The sequence below is a fragment of the Hyla sarda genome, chromosome 2 (genome assembly GCF_029499605.1).
Source record: "Hyla sarda isolate aHylSar1 chromosome 2, aHylSar1.hap1, whole genome shotgun sequence".
NCBI classification, from domain to species: Eukaryota; Metazoa; Chordata; class Amphibia; order Anura; family Hylidae; genus Hyla; species Hyla sarda.
The window spans coordinates 111,349,303-111,370,891 of NC_079190.1; the positions used below are offsets into that span (position 1 = coordinate 111,349,303).

Below are 21,589 nucleotides of genomic sequence, written 5' to 3' on the forward strand. Positions count from 1 at the left end.
TCTCCCTTCTGGGCCTTGTTGTGCGCCCCCAGAGCACTTTGCGCCCACATATGGGGTATCTCCGTACTCGGGAGAAATTGCGTTACAAATTTTGGGGGGCGTTTTTCCATTTTACCTCTTGTGAAAATTAAAAGTATAGGGCAACACCAGCATGTTAGTGTAAAAAAATAAACATTTTAACACTAACATGCTGGTGTAGACCCCAACTGTTCCTTTTCAAAAGGGGTAAAAGGAGGAAAAAGCCCCCCAAAATTTGTTAGGCAATTTCTCTCGAGTACGGCGATACCCCATATGTGACCCTATACTGTTGCCTTGAAATACAACAGGGCTCCAAAGTGAGAGCGCCATGCGCATTTGAGGCCTGAATTAGGGACTTGCATAGGGGTGTTCTATGCCAGTGATTCCCAAACAGGGTGCCTCCAGCTGTTATAAAACCCCCAGCATGCTTGGACAGTCAATTGCTGTCCAGAAATGCTGGGAGTTTTTGTTTTGCAACAGCTGGAGGCTCCATCTTAGAAACACTGCCGTACAATACGTTTTTCATTTTTATTGGGGAAGAGGGGTGGTAGGGGGGGCAGTGTACGTGTGTATATGTAGTGTTTTACTCTTTATTTTATGTTAGTGTAGTGTTTTTAGGCTACGATTACACTGAGTCTCCCGCTAGGAGTTTGAGCTGCGGCGGAAAATTTGCGGCAGCTCAAACTTGAAGCGGGGAACTTACTGTAATCTGCCGCCAGTGTGAATGTAGCCTGTACATGGGAGGGGGGGGGGGGTCAAAACTACAACTCCCAGCATGCACTGACAGACCATGCATGCTGGGAGTTGTAGTTTTGCAACAGCTGGAGGCACACTGGTTGGAAAACCTCGAGTTAGGTTCTATGATCGAACTCAGTATTTTCCAACCAGCGTGCCTCCAGCTGTTGCAAAACTACAACTCCCAGCCTGTACTGATTGCGGAAGGGCATGCTGGGAGATGTAGTTATGCAACAGCTGGAGGCACGCAAGTACAACTCCCAGCATGCCAAGACAGCCTTATGCTGTTCCTGAATGCTGGGAGTTGTAGTTTTGCAAGATTTAGATAGGTTCAGGTTGTAAATCACTGTCCAGTGGTCTCTAAACTGTGACCCTCCAGATGTTGCAAAACTACAACTCGCAGCATGTCCAGAAAGCAAACTGCTGTCTGGGCATGCTGAGAGTTGTAGTTTTGCAACACCTGGAGGGCTACAGATTGAGACCACTGCATAGTGATCTACACCTGAACCCCTCTAAATATTGCAAAACTACAAGTCCCAGCATGCCCACACAGCAAACAGCTGTATGGGCATGCTGGGAGTTGTAGTTTTGCAACATCTGGAGTGCCACGGTTTAGAGACCACTGTAAACTGTGGCCCTCCGGATGTTGCTAGGCAACAACTCACGTGGCAGGACCCGGATGAATTGCCGCCGCACGTGGAGGATCCCCGCATGGAGGATCGCGCTCCGGGATCCAGGTAAGGGACCTTCGGCACCGGTCCCTGGACAGTTCCCCCGTTTTGCCCGGACACCGATAGGTGGCCAAAGTCGGGGGACCGAACTTTAAAACCGGTCTGCTATCGGTCGGTCGGCCGACCTATAGCAGGGATAAGAGGGGTGGCACCCCTGTCACCAAACTCCTATCCCTTCAGGGGGATCGAACACCCCCGATCCCTCTTATTTTCCGGGTCACCAGTGACCTGTATGACCCGGAATCGCGCAGATTGCAGGTCTGAATTGCCCTGGGATTTGCGCCCATCGCGGTCATGGTTGGGGGAGGGGGGGGCGATGTGCAGGGATGCCTGCTGTTAGATAACAGCAGTCATCCCGGCCCGATCACCGCTACCAGTGACGCAGCGCTCCCGGGAACCCCACGACGTACATGTACGTCGCTGCGCGCCAAGTGACACTTTGCGGCGCCGTACATGTACGTCGTGAAGGGGTTAAACCACACTGACTGCTGATCATTAGATCCCAAGCTTTTGCCTACAATAACATCATTACCAAATCCCCATTTGTGAATACCAAATCCAAAATGGCCTCCCTCCAAGTTGGCCCCCTCAAGTCATTAAATATCTAAGTCTTTGATCCAATGCAAGAAAAATTTTGCTTCCAAATATTTATTTTTATTTACATCAACAATTGCAGTTTTGCATTGAAATGAATACACTTCAAAAAAAAAATCACCAATTCATTTTTTTTTTTTTAAACCTGAAACAGGGATGAGGACTGTTTCAACACAGTCCTGCACAGTAAATAATACTAGGGGAAAGGATGCACACAGCAGCCAAGACATTTTTTCTTTGTTTTACGTAATTGGTAGAAAACGTAAAATAAAAGTTTTAATCAAACAAATTTATATAAGCTATTCAAGTGTCCAATACAGTTTCCATGTTTCTGGTTGCATCCATCACAGTAGATCTTGTATCCTTGAGCTTCTTTGATCCACTGTGCTTATGCTTGAGGTAAATTACAGACAACTGAACTAAGTGCCAAAAAGCACTTTACAAAACATGTCACCCATAAGATGAACATTCATCAAAATAAAAGGCTGCAAAAATAAATAGGAACCCGTGCAACGTAATCAAGCATGTGGAGGAACCCCCACCTTTCTCCCTCCAATACTATCAATGGGACTGAGTATTTTCACCCAACAACTAGCTGAGGTGTATCAAAAAGACAGGTGACAGCATAAAAGTTGTGGTGGATGCCAGAAAAAAAAAAAGAATCTACCACAAACTCAACCTCAGTAACATCTGATGGAGAGTTTGCGGTAGGTTTCTGAAGAAGCAGCTCAGTTTTTAAGCCACTACTAATCCCATTCCATTGGAACTATTTTTGGGGTGCACATACTAGGGGGGGCTTAGGCTCTTGTGGTCTCGAGTCCTTGAATGACTGATAAAAGCTTAAGCTGTTTTTGGTTGCCATCTTTACATTCACTTACTGCCAGCCATGATTTTGAGATATTGCAGAGCATTGTGTGAAGCGTTTGCCCGGGCTGCTTCTCTTGTGGTGGCAGAGCCATGACATACAGTCGTGGGTTGTGTTGAAAGCTCCACAAGACATTGGTACAGGCCACTCAGACTGCGCTCATCTGGGAAAAACAGGAAGTTGAAAACAGACCAGTTAGATTAAAAATAAATAAATAAATAAAAAACCAAAACAATATATAGTTTATTATGCACCAATTGTGCAGCGTCCAATTCTGTTGTGGTCTTTACTATATGTCAAGTGTTTAGCTTTATTATGATTTGTGAGATTATACCCATCCATCCCACACTATACTTCAGTTTAAGGCTATCACACAAGGCAGTTTTTGGGTAACTCCAAATGCAGTTTTTAAGCCTAAGGGAAAAGTGGATTCAAAAAGAATGAGCAATATTAAAAAAAGGAAGGATCCCCTTCCTGCTAAATCCACTTCTGTTCTTGGCTCAAAAAGTGTGTGCACGAGCAGCCTAAAGTGGTTACCCAGGATTAGATACGCATAGCCTTTTTCTTTCAGATACAGCGCAACTCTTGTCCTCAGTTGTGGTGCAGTTCAGATCACTTTATTTTATTTTTTTTTAAATAAAAGGCCTCTGAAAAAAATTTAAGAATCAATCTGATTGGTTGCTATGGGCAACTGCACCACTTTCCTCTGTACAGGTTTTAAGTTTCCTACAACGTACTTAGAAACCAGGAATATATAGAGGGGAAAAACATGGCACTCACCGAGTTATGGATAAAGAAGATACATTTTTCAGATACATTATCAGGACAAATGAAATGGACACATATCCAGTGCAGGAGGAGAGATCTTTCACCCAGTGTGTGGGGGCGTACTACTAAACGGGACTAAGGAAAATGTATCAAAACTTGTTTAGAGGATGAGTGGTGCAGCTGTGCATGGCAACCACATTGCTTCGATCATTCAAGAAATTAAAGCAGAAGAAAAAAAAAAAAAAAAAAAGAAGAAGTGATCTGATTGGTTTCTATTGGCAACTTCATGACTCTTCCCCTACACAGGTTTTGATAAATCTCCCCCACTGTGCATTTGTCACTTTTTCCGGGGAGTGACCATCAGCTGATTATACACTAGGGATGTAAATGTTGTATATCCCATTAAAATTTCCATTCCTAAATTGTCAAACAAAATCTAAACCCACATATCTCAGGAACAGAAGGTGGTAACAAGAAACAAAAAGGGTGTGTGACCAGGGCACCCTAAGCTATTTAATGATAAGATTGCATTATTTTATTGTCATTCACAGGTTGTTTTTTTAAAGGATATGGTATAGTTTAAATCTAAAGTCAATGTTATCACAGTGTACTCCCTCTCCTTCTGGATTCTATGTAGTGCGCTCTTTTCCTCCTTCTTGCCATTTCCCCCTTCCTTCAAGGCGAACACATCATACATTTCATCAGCTCAGGAGGCTTATCGTGATGGCGCCTTGCTATTAAGGCCAAGCCTCACGAGCTGAATGTGTCATGCGTTGGTCCTAAAAAAGAGGGGGAGTGAGCACAGACTGCAAAGCTGGCAGGAACATGGAGGAGAAAAAGGCAGCGCAACACCGTTTCCAGGGGAAGAGGAAGTACACTGGGATCACACTAAGTCTTTAGATTATAAAATACAAGAATAAAAAAAAAAAAAAAAAAAATTATAACAACAACTTTGGGCATGAAACTGTTACCTTTCCATTTGGAGGCATTCCAAAATGAAAAGGAAAAATTAAAACGATTTGGACCTTAAGGCGATCCACGTCTGGTCGTCTAGTTTCTTTAGTGGCTTAGACTAGTATCCCATCAACGTTTCAATGAGTTCCATTCGCAGAATCAATCCAAATAGGGAGATTTCAGTTGAGGAATTAAATACTGCAAGAATCTTGCAAATAATATGAAACCAGACTGACCATTAAAAGTCAATAGGATCTGTCTGGATCTGGTGGTGTCAATTGTGTAATGGCTCAGTTACATTTTTTTTTACTTTCATCACTCTGCAACAGAGCTCCCGAACTACGCTCCGATGGAGATGTGTACTTAGCCTAAGCTGTAGATTACTATGATTCTATTTATTCTGTAATATGATGACCATAAAAAAAAAAAAAAAAAAAAAAAAAAACCTAAAAAATATTTTAGGAAATTGGGGGGGGGGGAATGGAAGAATCATATGTAACAAATTGTTCAAAGGCTGCTGCAGACCGCAAATATTACAAAGCAAGGAGAGATAGATAGAGATATATATATATATATATATATATATATATATATATATATATATATATATATATATATATATATATATATATATATATATATATATATACATATATACATACATATACATACAACACATTTATTTATTCCACCTATAATTCACTTTAAGGGTTCATTCACACAAGCGTATTTTCTGGTGCAGATCACGTTCAGCAGATTTTGTTGCCCATTGAAGTCAATGGGAAGCAAAATCTGCAGCAGTAAGTCTGCAGCAAAAATACGCACATGTGAATGCACCTTAAAGGCAAGTTCACACGTACAGGATCCTGCACAGATTTGATGCACAGGATTTGATGCGCAGGATTTTCTGCTTCAGATTTCAGTGTAAACTAAATGACTGAGCACAACTTCTAATCTGCAGTTACAAATCCTGTACATCAAGTCTGCGCAGGATCCTGTACTTGTGAATGTACCCTAAGGGTGCGTTCACACGTGCATATTTTTGCTGCAGAACTGCAACAGAATTGCTGTTGCAGATTTTGCTGCCCATTGACATCAATAGGCTGCAAAATCTGCTAAAGCAAATCTGCAGCAGAAAATATGCACATGTGAAAGCACCCTAAGGGTATGCTCACACGTGCATATTTTCTGCCGCAGATTTGACGCAGCAGACTTTTTACTCATTGAAGTCAATGGGCAGCAGATCTGCAGCAAATTTATGCACGTGTGATTGTACCCCAAGGGTGCATTCACACGTGCATATTTTTGCTGCAGATTTGCTGCTGCAGATTTTGCTGCCCATTGATTTTAATGGGTAGATAAATCTGCTGAAGCAAATCTGCAGCAGAAAATACGCACGTGTGAACTCATTTAGTTTACACCGAAATCTGCAACAGAAAATTCTGTGCATCAAATCTGCGTACGTGTGAACATAACCTAAGGGTACATTCACATAGGATACAGGATCTGACACCGTGTTCAATCATTTTGTCACATGATATGTTAATACCAGTAATAGCAGTACTATAACCGCAGTTATTACTTACCAATATCAAGATAGCTAATCTGAAAGCTTTGTTCCTCAGACAGGTCTTCCAGGAGGGTACAGAAGCCAGAATTAAGGATATTAAGTGGATGACTTCTAAGGTGAAGGATCTTTTCTCCAGCTGAATTGCGCAGAGAGTCCCACGTACAGGCTAAACCTCGACCTCTGCTTCCATCAAGTCTTCCTCCTCCTGTATTCTGCAGGAATTAAAAATCATCATTCCTCTTTCATTCATAACCGGTCTTCATTATGAATTGCAGTGAATGCAGAGACGTAATATCAAATGGACATTAAGCTCTTTAACCCCTTCAGGACCAAGCCCATTTTGGCCTTAAGGACCAGAGCGTTTTTTTTGCACATCTGACCACTGTCACTTTAAAAATTAACAACTCTGGGTTGCTTTTAGTTATTCTGATTCCGAGATTGTTTTTTCGTGACATATTCTACTTTAACATGGTGGTAAATTTTTGTGGTAACTTGCATCATTTCCTTGTGAAAAATCCTAAAATTTTATGAAAATTTTGCATTTTTCTAACTTTGAAGCTCTCTGCTTGTAAGGAAAATGTATATTACAAATAAAAAAATGTTTTATTCACATACACAATATGTCTACTTTATGTTTGCATCATAAAAGTGACGTGTTTTTACTTTTGGATGACACCAGAGGGCTTCAAAGTTCAGCAGCAATTTTCCAATTTTTCACAAAATTTTCAATCCCACTATTTTTCAGGGACCAGTTCAGGTTTGAAGTGGATTTGAAGGGTCTTCATATTAGAAATACCCCACAAAAGACCCCATTATAAAAACTGCACCCCCCCAAAGTACTCAAAATGACATTCAGTCATCATTTTAACCCTTTAGGTGTTTCACAGAAATAGAAGCAAAGTGAAGGAGAAAATTCACAATCTTCATTTTTTACTCTCGCATGTTCTTGTAGACCCAATTTTTGAATTTTTACAAGGGGTAAAAGGAGAAAATCTATACTTGTATTTGTAGCCCAATTTCTCTTGAGTAAGCACATACCTCATATGTCTATGTAAAGTGTTCGGCGGGCGCAGTAGAGGGCTCAGAAGGGAAAGAGCGACAAGGGGATTTTGGAGAGTACGTTTTTCTGAAATGGTTTTTGGGGGGCATGTTGCATTTAACAAGCCCCTATGGTGCCAGAACAGCAAAAAACCCTCACATGGCATACCAGTTTGGAAACTAGACCCCTTAAGGAATGTAACAAGGAATAAAGTGAGCCTTAATCCTAAACCCACAGGTGTTTCACAACTTTTGCATATGTAAAAAAAAAATTTTTTATTTCTTTTTAACTAAAATGTGTGTTTCCCCCCAAATTTCACATTTTTCCAAGGGTTAATAGCAGGAAATACTCCCCAATATTTGTAACCCCTTCTCTACTGAGTATGAAGGTACCCCATAAGTGGACCTGAAGTGCACTACGGGCGAACTACAATGCTCAGAAGAGAAGGAGTAATATTTGACTTTTTGAGAGCAAATTTTGCTCGGGGGGGGCATGTCGCATTTAGGAAGCCCCTAAGGTGCCAGAACAGCAAAAGAAAAAACACATGGCATACTATTTTGAAACTAGACCCCTTGAGGAACGTAACAAGGGGTACGGTGAGCATTTGCCCCCCACTGGTGTCTGACAGATCTTTGGAACAGTGGGCTGTACAAGTTTTCATTTTCACAGACCACTGTTCCAAAGATCTGTCAGACACCTGTGGGGTGTTAATTCTCACTGCACCCCTCATTACATTCCGTGAGGGGTGTCGTTTCCGAAATGGGGTCACATGTGGGGTTTTGCTTTTTTTTGCGTTTGTCAAAACCGCTGTAACAATCAGCCACCTCTGTGCAAATCACCTCAAATGCATGGTTAGTGCATGCTGGGAGTTATAGTTTTGCAACAGCTGGAGGCACACAGGTTAGGAAACACTGAGTTAGAAACAGACAATGTTTCCCAACCAGTTTGTCTCCAGTTGTTGCAAAACTACAACTCCCAGCATGCCCAGACAGCTGAAGGGCATGCTGGGAGTTGTAGTTCGGCAACATCTGAAGGGCCAGATGCTGCTGAACTAAAACTCCCAGCATAACTGGACAGTCAGTGCATGCTGGGAGTTGTAGTTTTGCAACAGCTGGAAGAGCACAGATTGGAGACCATTATACAGTGGTCTCCAAACTGGGGCCCTCCAGATGTTGCAAAACTACAACTACCAGAATGCCCAGACAGCCAAAGGCTGTCTAGGCATGCTGGGAGTTGTAGTTTTCAGATTCCTAGAAGCAGCAGTGAACATCTTCACTGCTGCCTCTGAGGACCATATACTTACCTGCCGGTCCTGTCGCTGCTCGTCCACATGGCCGGTCCCGCCGCTGGTTCGGGTAAGGCCGCCGGGTCCCCTCCTGTTCCCCCCCCACCCCCCTATGCTGCAGGTCCCCGTGAGCCCCCGCAGCCATAGTCCCCCGTTCTGCCCGACTTCCAGGGGTGGGCAGTGCGGGGGATCTGAACTTTCACCCCAGGTCACTGTGATTGGTCCACAGGGACCAATCACAGTGATCGCTGACCAGGACCATCAATGGATGGTCCTGGGGGGTGAAGCAGAAGTTGTCCCCTGCTGGAAACAGCGGGACTTTTGCTGGTTAACCCGTGCGATGCTGCGCATCACCGGGTTAACTGAATGTCATTTATAAACGTTGGGATGCGCGAACGCACTGCACAACCCGGCGTTTATATATGCCATTCTGCGGGAAGGGGTTAAAAGGAATCTGGCACAGGGTTATAGTGTAGATGAACCTGATTAAAATGATGTATTACTCACCCAAATCTGTATTCTGATTCTGTATATTGATGTTATATGATTCCCTGTTGATAATGTAAATTAACCCCCTTTGTGCTATGGAGCCGCTGTTCTGAGCTTCCCTGCCCTCATATGCCCACCTCACGCTCACATATTTCTATGGTGGGCAGGCAGGCATATGGAAGCAGAAAGGATGGAGGCAGTGAAGCTCAGAACACCGGGTCCCATCTTCATTGCGACAAGGGAGTTAATAACATATAGGCAATGGACCCTAATACAGCGTGTAACTCTGGAACAAGACCATGGAGTAATACATTATAACACCCTGCTCATGGAACTCTCGCTCATCATCTGAGTTCACCAAGAGAAATGCTGTACAGTCATTGGAGAGGTTTTTTCAAGGAAAATGTAGTATTACATGCAGCCAATAACCGGTCTGCTAGAGGCTCAGACCAGGTCTCTTCTCTATGGTGTCCATATGCCCTAACAGGGATTATGGAGGGAGAGGTTATTGACAGACAAAACCCTAAACATTCTTCACCCTGTAGAAAAGAACAGACTGTCTACTTTGTCCTCCAAGGCAATATAGGAGAGAAAAAGAACAAAGGAGAGGACATCGCATCGTGTAATTCCGTGGGTTTAATATCCCACACGACCCTGTGTGATGTGCGCTCACCTGGGGTAATCTTGAAAACAGTTCTACCCCCTCCGTGTAGGGTCAGATGAGGCCTATGGGCCATAGCAGTAGATCCCGGGAGCGGCGGTCAGAACACTGAAGATGACCGCAGGTCACTTACCATACCCGCGCATCCTCCTCAATGCTCCGCTGTACAGTTGCTATGGGTGAACGCATGGGACGTCAGTGACGTCACTGCGTGCGCTTCCTCCCAGCGGCCCCAGCATTTTTAAAGTTAATGCGGGACCACTGTGAGGTAGACTGGGCATCCTTGTGTCCTGAAAAGATTTTTCAGGACACAGGGATGTCCCGAATGTGACGGGGGGGGGGGGGGGGGGGGGTGCCCTGTGGGCACGGAGCTGGTCACTGTTTTAAAGTGGCCGGGCTGCTAATCTTTAACAAGGAGCCAATGCTGGGGCACCTTTAAAACAGTTGCTCCCGCTCCCCCCCCTCCCCCCCCCCACTACTGAGCAGCCGACAGGGGCCCTAGGCAATTGCCTGGTTTGCCCTGCCCTAACACTGGCCCTGGCTAAGGGCAACCACACCACTAGTCTTCTACATAGGTTTTGATAAATCTCCCCCAACAACCCTAAGCACACAGACAAGACAACACAGGAGTGGCTTAGAGACAACTGTGAATGTCCTTGAGTTGCCCAGTAAAAGCTCTGAGTTGAAACCAAAGGAACACACCTGGAGAGAAATTAAATTGGCTTCCACCTACTGTCCCCCTCCGACATGACAGAGCTTGAGAGGATCTGCAGAAAAGAATGGCAGAAAATCTCCAAATACAGGTGTACAAACCTTGTGGCATCATCCCCAAAACTGGAGGCTGTAATCGCTGCCAAATGTGCTTCAACTAAGTATTGAGTAAAGTGTCTGAATACTTATGTGTCTGCAAGATTTTTAGCACAAGGCCGCAGTATAACAAAATGTGAAAAGGTCTGAAGACTTTCCGAATGCATTGTATATGAAAACAAATACACTGGTTGATCATTACCATAGAAAACTGGTCTTCTTCAGGCTCTGGTTCACCATTCTCCCGATGTTCTGTGGGTACCCTATGAATCTGCAGAAGCATCTTGGCCGCAGCATTCCTTTTTGCCAGCTTCTTTGATGTGCCACTGCCTGGAAAGAGATTGTAAGCTTCTGTTTTAGTTTACAACTAATTTTACACTAAAAGCAAGTCAGAAATGAGGTAGCAGCATAACAATGACCTGTGACAAATATGGTGCATTTTTTAGGTAGTCTACTGTTTACACTACGAATTAGCTGTTTAAGTATCTAGCCCAATGTTCTTTTCCATATAATCAGTTTACATACTAAAATAAATTACTTCAGAAACATGCTCAAGGAGCATGGGGGACAATGGCTCATTAGGGATAGTTCTATATGTATGGATATATAACTCCACTGATCTAAACATGATGTGCGTTTCCTTAATTACAAACTGTAGCCAGGCAGCCATATGTCACCCATGTTGGCAGTTTTTTTTATTTTTTATTTTAACAACGTTGCTAAAACAGACAGCCACAATAAACTCCACAATAAAAATGTGGCATATATTGCTCAAGGATTTATAAAGTTATTACTTTAATTCTACTTCGTCTGGAAGAATTTACCTGCATGCTAACTACTAGAAGAATACCAATCTGCACTAGTTGGACTTACCTTTGATCAATGTCATGGTCACAGTGGGGAAGGTAAGAACGTGATGCGTGTAAGAATTTGGACTTGCACCAGATAATCCCCTTTTGGTGCAAAGTTTTATTTTACATCTTAAAACTGTGCCAGAATTCTGGCACAAGATTCTGATGAGGTTTAAGCCAACTAATAGGATGTGTAATCTTTAAAATAAACAGCAAACCAACTGATGAATCTGGTGCATTTTTTAGACTGTGTAGTCTAAGTTTACATTGTCTAAGAATTTTAGTAAATCTGCCCCGACATATTTTTAAAATCTTTGCCAACCTTAACAGACTCCCCTTAAAGTGGTAACTAATGTCCTGCATAACTAAATGGTATTGCTTTGATAACTGACTACATGCTACTTCAGTATTGAGAAAAATAAATAAAACATTTCATGTTCTGCTCGGGCTATACTAACCTTCCCCAGTCCCCTGCAGGTCTTGCATCAGCTCCTGCTTCTTCAAGAGCTTAGAGCAGGACCTGCTTGCTCAGGTGTGGTGTCCCATCTTAAGACGGATTGGTCCTGATGTGTGGTCCCGCTCCAAGCTCTAATCTCAGAAACAGGCAAAAGACAGGGGCACCTGAGGCTGATGAAACAGGAGCAGCAACTGGATCACACACACACACATACCATTGACAAGCATTCTATTAGCAGAGCATCTCTCCGGGAAGCTGTTGACTGATGCTCTGCTTGTCAGTGATAGCGCTTCAGAGGCATGTGTGTATAGAAGCGAAGTGGGGACCAGATATATAGCGTTATCTGGTCCCCACTTCACTTCTATACAAAGCCTCCTCAGTCCAACCACCACAGCTGCCCCATCGCCGCCCCCATCCACGGTGTTATAATTACATGTTCCACGATCCTTCTGGCTCCGGCGCTGTTGCTGTGCGCTGTCACTGTGCGCACTGACGGTGACGTCGTGTTGGACGTCACTCATCATTGCACATTGCAGCAACAGCGCCGGAGCCAGAAGAAGCGCGGGCCACGGGAACAGGTAATTATAACACCGTGGATGGGAGCGGTGATGGGGCAGCTGTGGTGTTTGGACTGAGGAGGACTGTGTATAGAAGCGAAGTGGGGACCAGATAAAGCTATATATCTCATGCGCTGCTGGGGGAATACGATTGTGCTGTGTGGGGGTGGGGGGGCATATGATCGCTGTGCTAATAAAATGCTTGTCAATGATAGCACTGTGCGGGGGGGGGGGCGCATAATAATATATATATATATATATATATATATATATATATATATATATATATATATATATATATATATATATATATATATATATATATACACACACACACACACACACACACACACACACAAACGTGGCGGGGAACAAGATATATAGAAGCTGTGGGGAGCCAGACACATACATACCCCCCAGCGATTCTATATATCTTTCCCCACCGCAGCTCTTCTATTTGAGAACCCCGCAGGGATCCCTGAATGGCTCTTCAGTACTGGCCATTCAGGGATCCCGGCGGGGAATTTGAAAATGAAAGCAAAATACATCGTACACTGCTGGGGAGCAGACCATGCCGCCCGCTCCCCTGCTTAATAACTTTTGATCGGATCAGATCTCAAAAGTGAGAAACTATGCGATCAACCCCTTTGCCCCTGTACTACTACCCAACATGGAACAGACCCTGTTCCATGATGGGGGTATGATTTAGTCAGTTTTGGGAAGAAAAATTCACAGGTTTTCCTGTGAGTTTATCATACTCCGAGTGTTTTTTCTTTTTTGTCGGGAACATGCCCCCTTTTTGTGATAACCAGACCCATTTTGACGGGTTTAAAAAACACTGAGTGATTATTATTATTTTGTCGGGTTGTGCGACCAAATTACTGTCGCATGGGCTATGCGACAAATTTGGTAGCACAACCCGACAAAAATAGTCGGGTTGACATTAGTAAATGAGGGCCATGATGTGCAGTATTGAATGCAGTTTTGTTCCAAAACCACAGATACAGCAGGAGAGAGATGTAAAAGTCCATTATGTTTCTAATTTTCTTTTTCAAAGCAGTTTTTGAAGCCAAAGCTTTAAAAAAAATAAAAAAAAAAACGACGTCTCAGTTTTTTCTTTTATACATTCCCTCCATTTATGATCAGTTTTTGATTTGGCATCCAACATTGCATCATACAACTTGAATGTGAGACACACACACACACACACTTGAATCAGGACTTTTTCCACCAATCAAGTACCGTATATACTCGAGTATAAGCCGACCCGAGTATAAGCCGAGACCCCTAATTTCAACCCAAAATCCCAGGAAAAGTTATTGACTCGAGTATAAGCCTAGGGTGGGAAATACCTCATCCCCCCCCTGTCATCATCCAGACCCGTCATTAACATCCTCATCATCCCACACATCCCCCCTTCATCATCCCACACATCCCCCCTTCATCATCCCACACATCCCCCCTTCATCATCCCCTTATCATCCCACACATCCCCTTATCATCCCACACATCCCCCCTTCATCATCCCCTTGTAATCATCCCACACCCCCCCCCTTCATCATCCCACCCCCCCCCCCCCCTTCATCATCCCCACCCCCCCCCCCTTCATCATCCCCCCCCCCCCCCCATCATCCTCTTCTCATCATTCGCCCTCAGTGGTCTTCAACCTGCGGACCTCCAGAGGTTTCAAAACTACAACTCCCAGCAAGCCCGGGCAGCCATCGGCTGTCCGGGCTTGCTGGGAGTTGTAGTTTTGAAACCTCCGGAGGTCCGCAGGTTGAAGACCACTGCGGCCTTCAACATCATCCAGCCCCCTCTCACCCCCTTTAGTTCTGAGTACTCACCTCCGCTCGGCGTTGGTCCGGTCCTGCAGGGCTGTCCGGTGAGGAGGTGGTCCGGTGAGGAGGTGGTCCGGGCTGCTATCTTCACCGGGGGCGCCTCTTCTCCGCGCTTCCGGCCAGGAATAGAGGCGTTGCCTTGACAATGACGCAGAAGTACGTTGGCAATGAACGCACCTCTGCGTCGTTGTCACGGCAACGTGACTATTCTGAGGCCGGGCCCGAAGCGCTTAGAAGAGGCCTCCCCGGTGAAGATAGCAGCCCGGAACCACTATCCCACCGGACCACCTCCTCTCCGGACAGTCCTGCAGCACCGGACCAGCGCCGAGCGGAGGTGAGTACTCAGAACTAAAGGGGGGTGAGAGGGGGCTGGATGATGTTGAAGGCCGCAGTGGTCTTCAACCTGCGGACCTCCGGAGGTTTCAAAACTACAACTCCCAGCAAGCCCGGACAGCCGATGGCTGCCCGGGCTTGCTGGGAGATGTAGTTTTGAAACCTCTGGAAGTCCGCAGGTTGAAGACCACTGCGGGTGGGGGAGTTCACTCGAGTATAAGCCGAGGGGGGTGTTTTCAGCACGAAAAATCGTGCTGAAAAACTCGGCTTATACTCGAGTATATACGGTAAATAAGACACTGGATTCCTTAAGGAGCTACCTGTTGCTATACAATCAGACATTTTCATTCTTGAAAACAAAAATGTTGAACACACTAGTGTCATCGCTTCCCAAAGGAAAAAAAAAAGAGGCAAGTAAGTGTGAACATAGTCTTATAAATAAAGCTCCTTACAACCTGTTCTCCATGCCATCTCCCTGATGCTGACCAGCAGGGCTCACGTACCAATCTCCAAAAACCGCTCCACCCGACAGGTCATGGTGAACTCTTTCCTGTGTGCTGGTCCAGATTCTTGTGTTACAGTGTATTCTGGAAGTCTCCAGCCTTTCTGCACCACCAGCTCCTAAGACATGGGGAAAAAAATTGTAATAAAATAGAAAAACATTTTTTTTTTAAACCGAAAATTAGGACAGAACACAATTATTTACCTGCAGGGCCCCAACAGGATTACACTCTGACTGCTGTGCAGACAAGGGTGGCTTCATATCAACACTGTGATTTCTAGACAGAAGAAGACATTATGATCAAGTTAAATGGAACCTGTCTTAAGTTTTATGCTGCCCAAACTGCACCCAGTATAAAACTGGTTCAGGCATCACAATCCTGACACTATGACTTAGTGTTATTTAACCCCTTAAGGACCTGGGGGGTTTTCAGTTTTTGCACTTTAGTTTTTTTCCTTTTTACCTTTCAAAAAAAAAAAAAAAAAATCGTAATTCATTTTTGTACCTAAAAATCCATATGATGGCTTATTTTTTGTGCCACCAATTCTACTTTGTAATAACATCAGTCATTTTATCCAAAAATCTACGGAAAAAAAAAAAATCATTGTGCGACAAAATTGAAGAAACAAATGCCATTTTGTTAAATTTTGGGGGCTTCCATTTCTATGCAGTACATTTTTCGGTAAAAATGACACCTTCTCTTTATTCTGTAGGTCCATATGATTAAAATGATACCCTACTTATATACGTTTGATTTTGTCGTACTTCTGGAAAAAAGATCAAAAAATCATGACATTTTGCTCGCTTTTTTTATACATTTTTTTTACGATATAAATTATTATGGACTTTAGAATTTTTTTGCGTGTATGCCATTGACCGTGCGGTTTAATTAATGAAATATTTTTTATAATTCAAACATTTCTGCACATGGCAATACCACATTTTATTTACAGTTTTTTTTTATGGGAAAAAGGGGGGGGGTGACTCAAACTTATTAGGCGAGGGGGTTAAATTATCCTTATTAACTTTTTTTTCACTTTTTTTTGCAATGTTATGACTGCACACACTGATCTTTTACTAATCAAAGAACTCCATGAGAGTTGTAGCTGCCATGATTCCCGATTGCTCCAGGTGCTGACAGGACATTGCTGCCGTGGACAGGAGTGACTCACTTGGAGTAAAAATCCCTCAGCACTTCCGGACACATCAATGGATATAAAACACAAGCTTTTATTGCATCATCTTTAAAAAAAGATCAGGATAACAGTGTTAAAAAAAAATCTCCGAATAAGGAGATTTTTAACACTTACCGTAAAAGCTCTTTCTTGAAGGATCCACTGGGGAACAGACAGTGGGTGTATCTAGCTGTCTCTGGGAGGTGTGACACTATTGTGATAAAAAAAAGTCAGCTCCTCCCAGCAGGATATACCCGCCTTCAGGCTCTGAGCTAGTCAGTTTAAGTTCCAGAACAACAGGAGGAGACCAATAGGTCAAGGAAGAACCCAAAACTGTCCGAGAGCCAGAAGAAAAAACATAACTGAACACACCCTCGGACAGAGAACCAAGGAAAAACCCCAAAAAAGGGCGGGAGCTGTGTCCCCCAATAGATCTTTCGAGAAAGAGATTTTACAGCAAGTGTTAAAAAAAATCTCATTTTCTCTATCGGCTCCATTGGGGGACACAGACAGTGGGACGTACCAAAGCCGTCCCTTGGGTGGGCAGATAAGTAATCAGGCAGACTGCTGATCCACTGCCGCCTGCAACACCTTACGCCCCAGGGAAGCATCAGCCAATGCGAAAGTATGAACCCGATAAAACCTCGAGAAAGTGTGCAAAGACTACCAGGTAGCCGCCTTACAAATCTGCGAGGCCGAGGCTCTATTCTGGAGAGCCCAAGATGCCCCAACAGAACGAGTGGAATGAGCCACAACCCTGAAAGGAGGAATCTTCCCCTTACAGCGATAGGCTTCCGAAATGGCGGACCGAATCCACCTAGAAATGGTGACCTTGGAAGCAGGTTGTCCCTTGCGACGACCTTCCGTCAGGATGAAAAATGAATCACACTGACGAAAGGGAGAAGTGATGGAGAGAAGACCGAACAGCCCGATCCAGGTCCAGCTTGTGCAGTAAGCGCTCCCTAGGATGAGAAGAAGCAAGGCAAAATGACGGGAGGACAATATCCTCATTGAGATAAAAGGCCGAGACCACCTTAGGTAAAAAGGAAGGGTCTGGCCGGAAAACAACTTTGTCCTGGTGGATCACCAGAAACGGAGAACGGCAGGAAAGGGCTGCCAATTTAGACACCCTCCGGATGGAGGTGATAGCCACCAGAAACACCACTTTCCAAGAAAGGAGGCGGAGAGAGACCTCTCTAAGGGGCTCAAAGGGTACACCCTGGAGGGCACTCAGAACCAAATTCAAGTCCCAAGGGGGAGAAGGTGACCGATAAGGAGGAACAGCGTGCGCCACTCCTTGCAGAAAGGTCCGGACATGAGGATTAGAAGCCAGGGGCCGCTGGAAAAGAACAGTAAGGGCCGAAACCTGACCCTTAAGAGAACTGAGAGACAACCCCAGTTCCAACCCCTTTTGCAAAAACGAGAGAAGACGGGGAACAGAGAAGGTCACCGGGGAGAAGTCTTGTACTTCACACCAACAAAAATAAGACCTCCAAGTACGGTGGTAAATCCTTGCAGAGGAGGGCTTACGAGCCTTGAGCATGGTGCAAATGACTTGGGAAGAGAACCCGCGGTCCCTCAAAACTGCGGTCTCAACCCCCACGCCGTCAAATGCAAAACGCCTGGAAAGAGGGAGCCTTCTAGTCCCGCGAAGGCACCTGCCCAGACCCTTTGCTGGAGCCAAAGGTCCGAAAGGAAGAGGACTTTGGGAAGTAGGGCGAGCCTTATTTTGAGGCAACAAGGAACTCTTACCTCCCGTCGCCTCAGAGATAATCTCATCAAGGCGCTTGCCAAAAAGACGGCCACCCGTAAAAGGAAGCTCAGTGAGAGACCTTTTGGAAGCGGCATCCGCATTCCAAGCTTTAAGCCACATAGAGCGTCGGAGAGCCGCTAGGTGACCCACAGCAAAGGCAGAACAACAGGCTGACTGCATGGAAGCACAGGAAGTCGAGGCGAACATGGGAAGAAGAGAAGAGCCAGCTGCTTCAGAGGCAAACTTCGCTAAGGATTCTACCTTCTTGTCCGTGGAATCCTTGAAGGCAGCGGCATCTGCCAGTGGCAGCGTAGTCGCCTTAGAGATCCGGGAGATTGGTGGATCCACAGAGGGAGAGGAAACCACCTTAGTGACAAAGTCCTTGTCAAATGGATAACGTTCTTGAATTGTCTTGATTCCCAGGAACCTCTTGTCTGGATGTTTCCATGCAGATTCCAGATTGTTGTCAAAGTCAGCGAGAGAGCGAGTGCCTGAAGCAGAGGCACTAACTAAATGGCCCCTTCTAACTGAAAATCGCGCCCACGGCGCTGATTGGAGGCTACTTCATGCCTCTGAAGAGCTCCAACAGCCCTGTGGGCGGAGCTATAGACTGGCCGAGAAGAAGCTGTAATGGTGCCCGCTCCTTGTCCCGAGCACACGTCAGCCGCATATGCGCTCGGGGAAGTAGAGCGGGCGGACTATACGCCGGCAGAGACTGCCGGAGAAGTGAAAGTAAGCCGGCCCGTACCAGCGCCCGCTGTCAGCCACCTATAAGGCACTGCAGACACAGCCGCAAGTAACCACACACACACAGTGAAGTGCCCAATGTAAAACATAGATGACATGCCCCCTAAGGTGCCACTGCTCCCCCAGAATAAAAGTCCAGCCCCTGTATAAGGCTGGGTTCACACTACGTTTTATCCCATACGGGAGCGCATACGGCAGTGGGGAGCTAAAACCTCGCGCTCCCGTATGCCTTCGTATGCGCTCCCGTGTGTCATTCATTTCAATGAGCCGGTCGGAGTGAAACGTTCGGTCAGCTCATTTTTGCGGCGAATGCGCTTTTCCCCCGGACCTAAAACTGTGGTCAACCACGGTTTGAGGTCCGGTCGTAAAAGCGCATACGGCGCAAAAATGAGCCGACCGAACGTTTCACTCCGGCCGGCTCATTGAAATGAATTACATACGGGAGCGCATACGAAGGCATACGGGAGCGCAAGGTTTTAGCTCCCCCCTGCCGTATGCGCTCCCATATGGGAGAAAACGTAGTGTGAACCCACCCTAAGTCAGCCCCATAACCTGAAAGGTGGGCCAAAAACAGGGGGTCTCCAGAGGTTGCAAGACTGTACCTAAGGAGAAAAGGGGGGAAAGTACTTACCTCAGTCAGAACTTACCAAATGGAGTCTTCAATTAAGTCTTCAGTCAGCTTTAGTTACCTGCATCCCGCCTGGCTGCTATGCGCAAGCGAGGCGAGCAGGGAAATAGGGGGACCCGGACCCATGAGGTACCAACCCAGGCGCTGACCGTTGGCGAGGGGGGGGTGAACAGCGCATATACGCAATGTCTGTGCCCCCTTACTCGCAATGGGGAAACAGGGAACCGGAGTCCATGAGTCCCCACCTGAAAACAGGAAAGAAAAAGGAATTAAAAAAACATGTCCCTATACTAGGAAAACAAAAAAATCAGAAGACCTGGTCTGGAGAATTCCAGACCATGTCCACCTCCTTCAGACACTAAGCTTAAACTGATTAGCTCATGGCCTGAAGGCGGGTATATCCTGCTGGGAGGAGCAGACCTTTTTTAATTATCATAGTTTCACACCTCCTATTCACGTGATTTTCACGTGATTTTTCATCCAAAATACCCAAAACCACACCCTCCTGCAAGATCCTGTTAAGTTTAGTATGTACCATAGATGTGGGATTACAATCCAAAACGCTATAGGAGTCATTGAGGATCTTCCAAACTTCAGTACGGTATAATTCTCTGTCCAAAATCAGGACTGAGCCACCCTTATCAGACATGCGTATTATAAGGTCATCAAATTTTTCCAGATCCTTAATGGCTTTGCAGCCTCGAAACGCGTCGGTCCATTTTTTAACATGATTTGTTATCCTGATGTTTAAGAAGATGCAATAAAAGCTTGTGTTTGATATCCATTGATGTGTCCAGAAGTGCTGAGGGATTTTTACTCCAAGTGAGTCACTCCTTTCCACTGATCTTTTACATTGATCATTGTTATCCCATAGGATAACATTGATCAATGATTCTGCCACTTGACTGCTCATGCCTGGATCTGAGGCACTGAGCAGTCATTTTGCGATTGGAAACACAGGAGGAAGGTAGGGGCCCTCCTTGTCTCCTGCAGCTGTTCAGTCCTGAACAGCCCACTGAGCTAGCCGGCAGTTTACTTTCACTTTAGACGCAGCAATAAACTTTGAACGCCGCGTCTAAAGGGTTAATAGCAGTGCTGTGCGCTATTAGCAACGGGTCCCGGACATTATGATGCAGGGCCATGCCGTAGCCCCGTGTTATAGAAAGGGAGTGGACTCAGGGCGTACAGGTACGCCCTGGGTCATTAAGAGGTTAAAAGAATACAAACAGAAAAAAAGTTACAGGCTATGGGTATTTATAACACTTACATAAGTCTAGTTAGGCTATGGGTACAACACTGATCAAAGTCTAATATTCTTTATGACATGCAGAAAGATCCGGTACTATGTATTAACAATGGGCGGGACAACTAATTTACGTAATTGATGTAACTCAATTTGATGGCTTTAAGTAACTTATTGTAACTGCATTTTAACTGGTATTATGTACCCAACATAGTTATTATGTAGGGGAGGGGTGGGCTACCCAGTTACCCAGTTAGCATTGGAAAAGCAGATACACAAAAAAAAATAAAAAAATAAAAAAGGGCCTGGCTCCACTATTTTTAAAAGCATAAGACCAACATGATTTGCTTGCTATATTTAAAGGTTTACCTTGAGATTGGTGGAGGTGAAGAGTCCTCAGTCTTTATTGTTACTTCTGCAGGAGGTTCCTCTTTGTATGTGGTACTACTATAGATTAAAAAAAACACATACATTTCTATTAGAGCATCCACTATCTTTACCATATTTTGCTTATGATGCTGTAAGGAAAAGGTGAAGTCTTGAAAGACAAATGTTTGGATGTTAAGTCAAGGAAAAAAAATTATATTAATTTAGTTTGTGAGTAAAAAGCTTGTTTTTTGTTATTTAATGGAAAACATCTATCACAAAAACTGAAAAATAGCAGATAAACTAATACATATACAAATCATTATCACACATGAATGTTGTCATGTTCTGTCAGTCTAGGTTGTTTGATACGGTATAAAGATCTGTAATATACACCCTACAATAGAGCAGATCAGGGTGAAAACAGCCTCATTGTTCTGTGCTTGACCCCACTAACTTTCTTCATACTATCCTGAAGCATTACTTTTAGCTTTCTTACTATTATTTTCAGTAAGCAAAAGCTCTCAGTTATAGATTATACTTAAAGCTAAAGTATCAAAAAAAGCTGCACTGAGCCGCAGGATACATGCCTTCTCACTTTTTCCTTGCCTTGATTGACTGAC

General features: G+C 44.6%; 1 protein-coding gene across 1 annotated transcript in view; it reads right to left on the reverse strand.

Annotated features, from left to right (window-relative positions):
* Positions 1–2,116: 2,116 nt before the first annotated feature.
* TARBP2 (TARBP2 subunit of RISC loading complex) overlaps positions 2,117–21,589 on the reverse strand; it is a 29,277-nt gene continuing 9,804 nt past the window's right edge. The window contains exons 4-9 of the mRNA XM_056555213.1: positions 20,970–21,047; positions 15,259–15,331; positions 15,056–15,173; positions 10,719–10,846; positions 6,252–6,447; positions 2,117–3,106 (exon numbers count right to left, since the gene is read on the reverse strand). Of these exons, the coding sequence (XP_056411188.1) occupies positions 2,949–3,106; positions 6,252–6,447; positions 10,719–10,846; positions 15,056–15,173; positions 15,259–15,331; positions 20,970–21,047 (751 nt within the window). The 3' untranslated portion in view covers positions 2,117–2,948. The remainder of the gene's footprint in view (positions 3,107–6,251; positions 6,448–10,718; positions 10,847–15,055; positions 15,174–15,258; positions 15,332–20,969; positions 21,048–21,589) is intronic.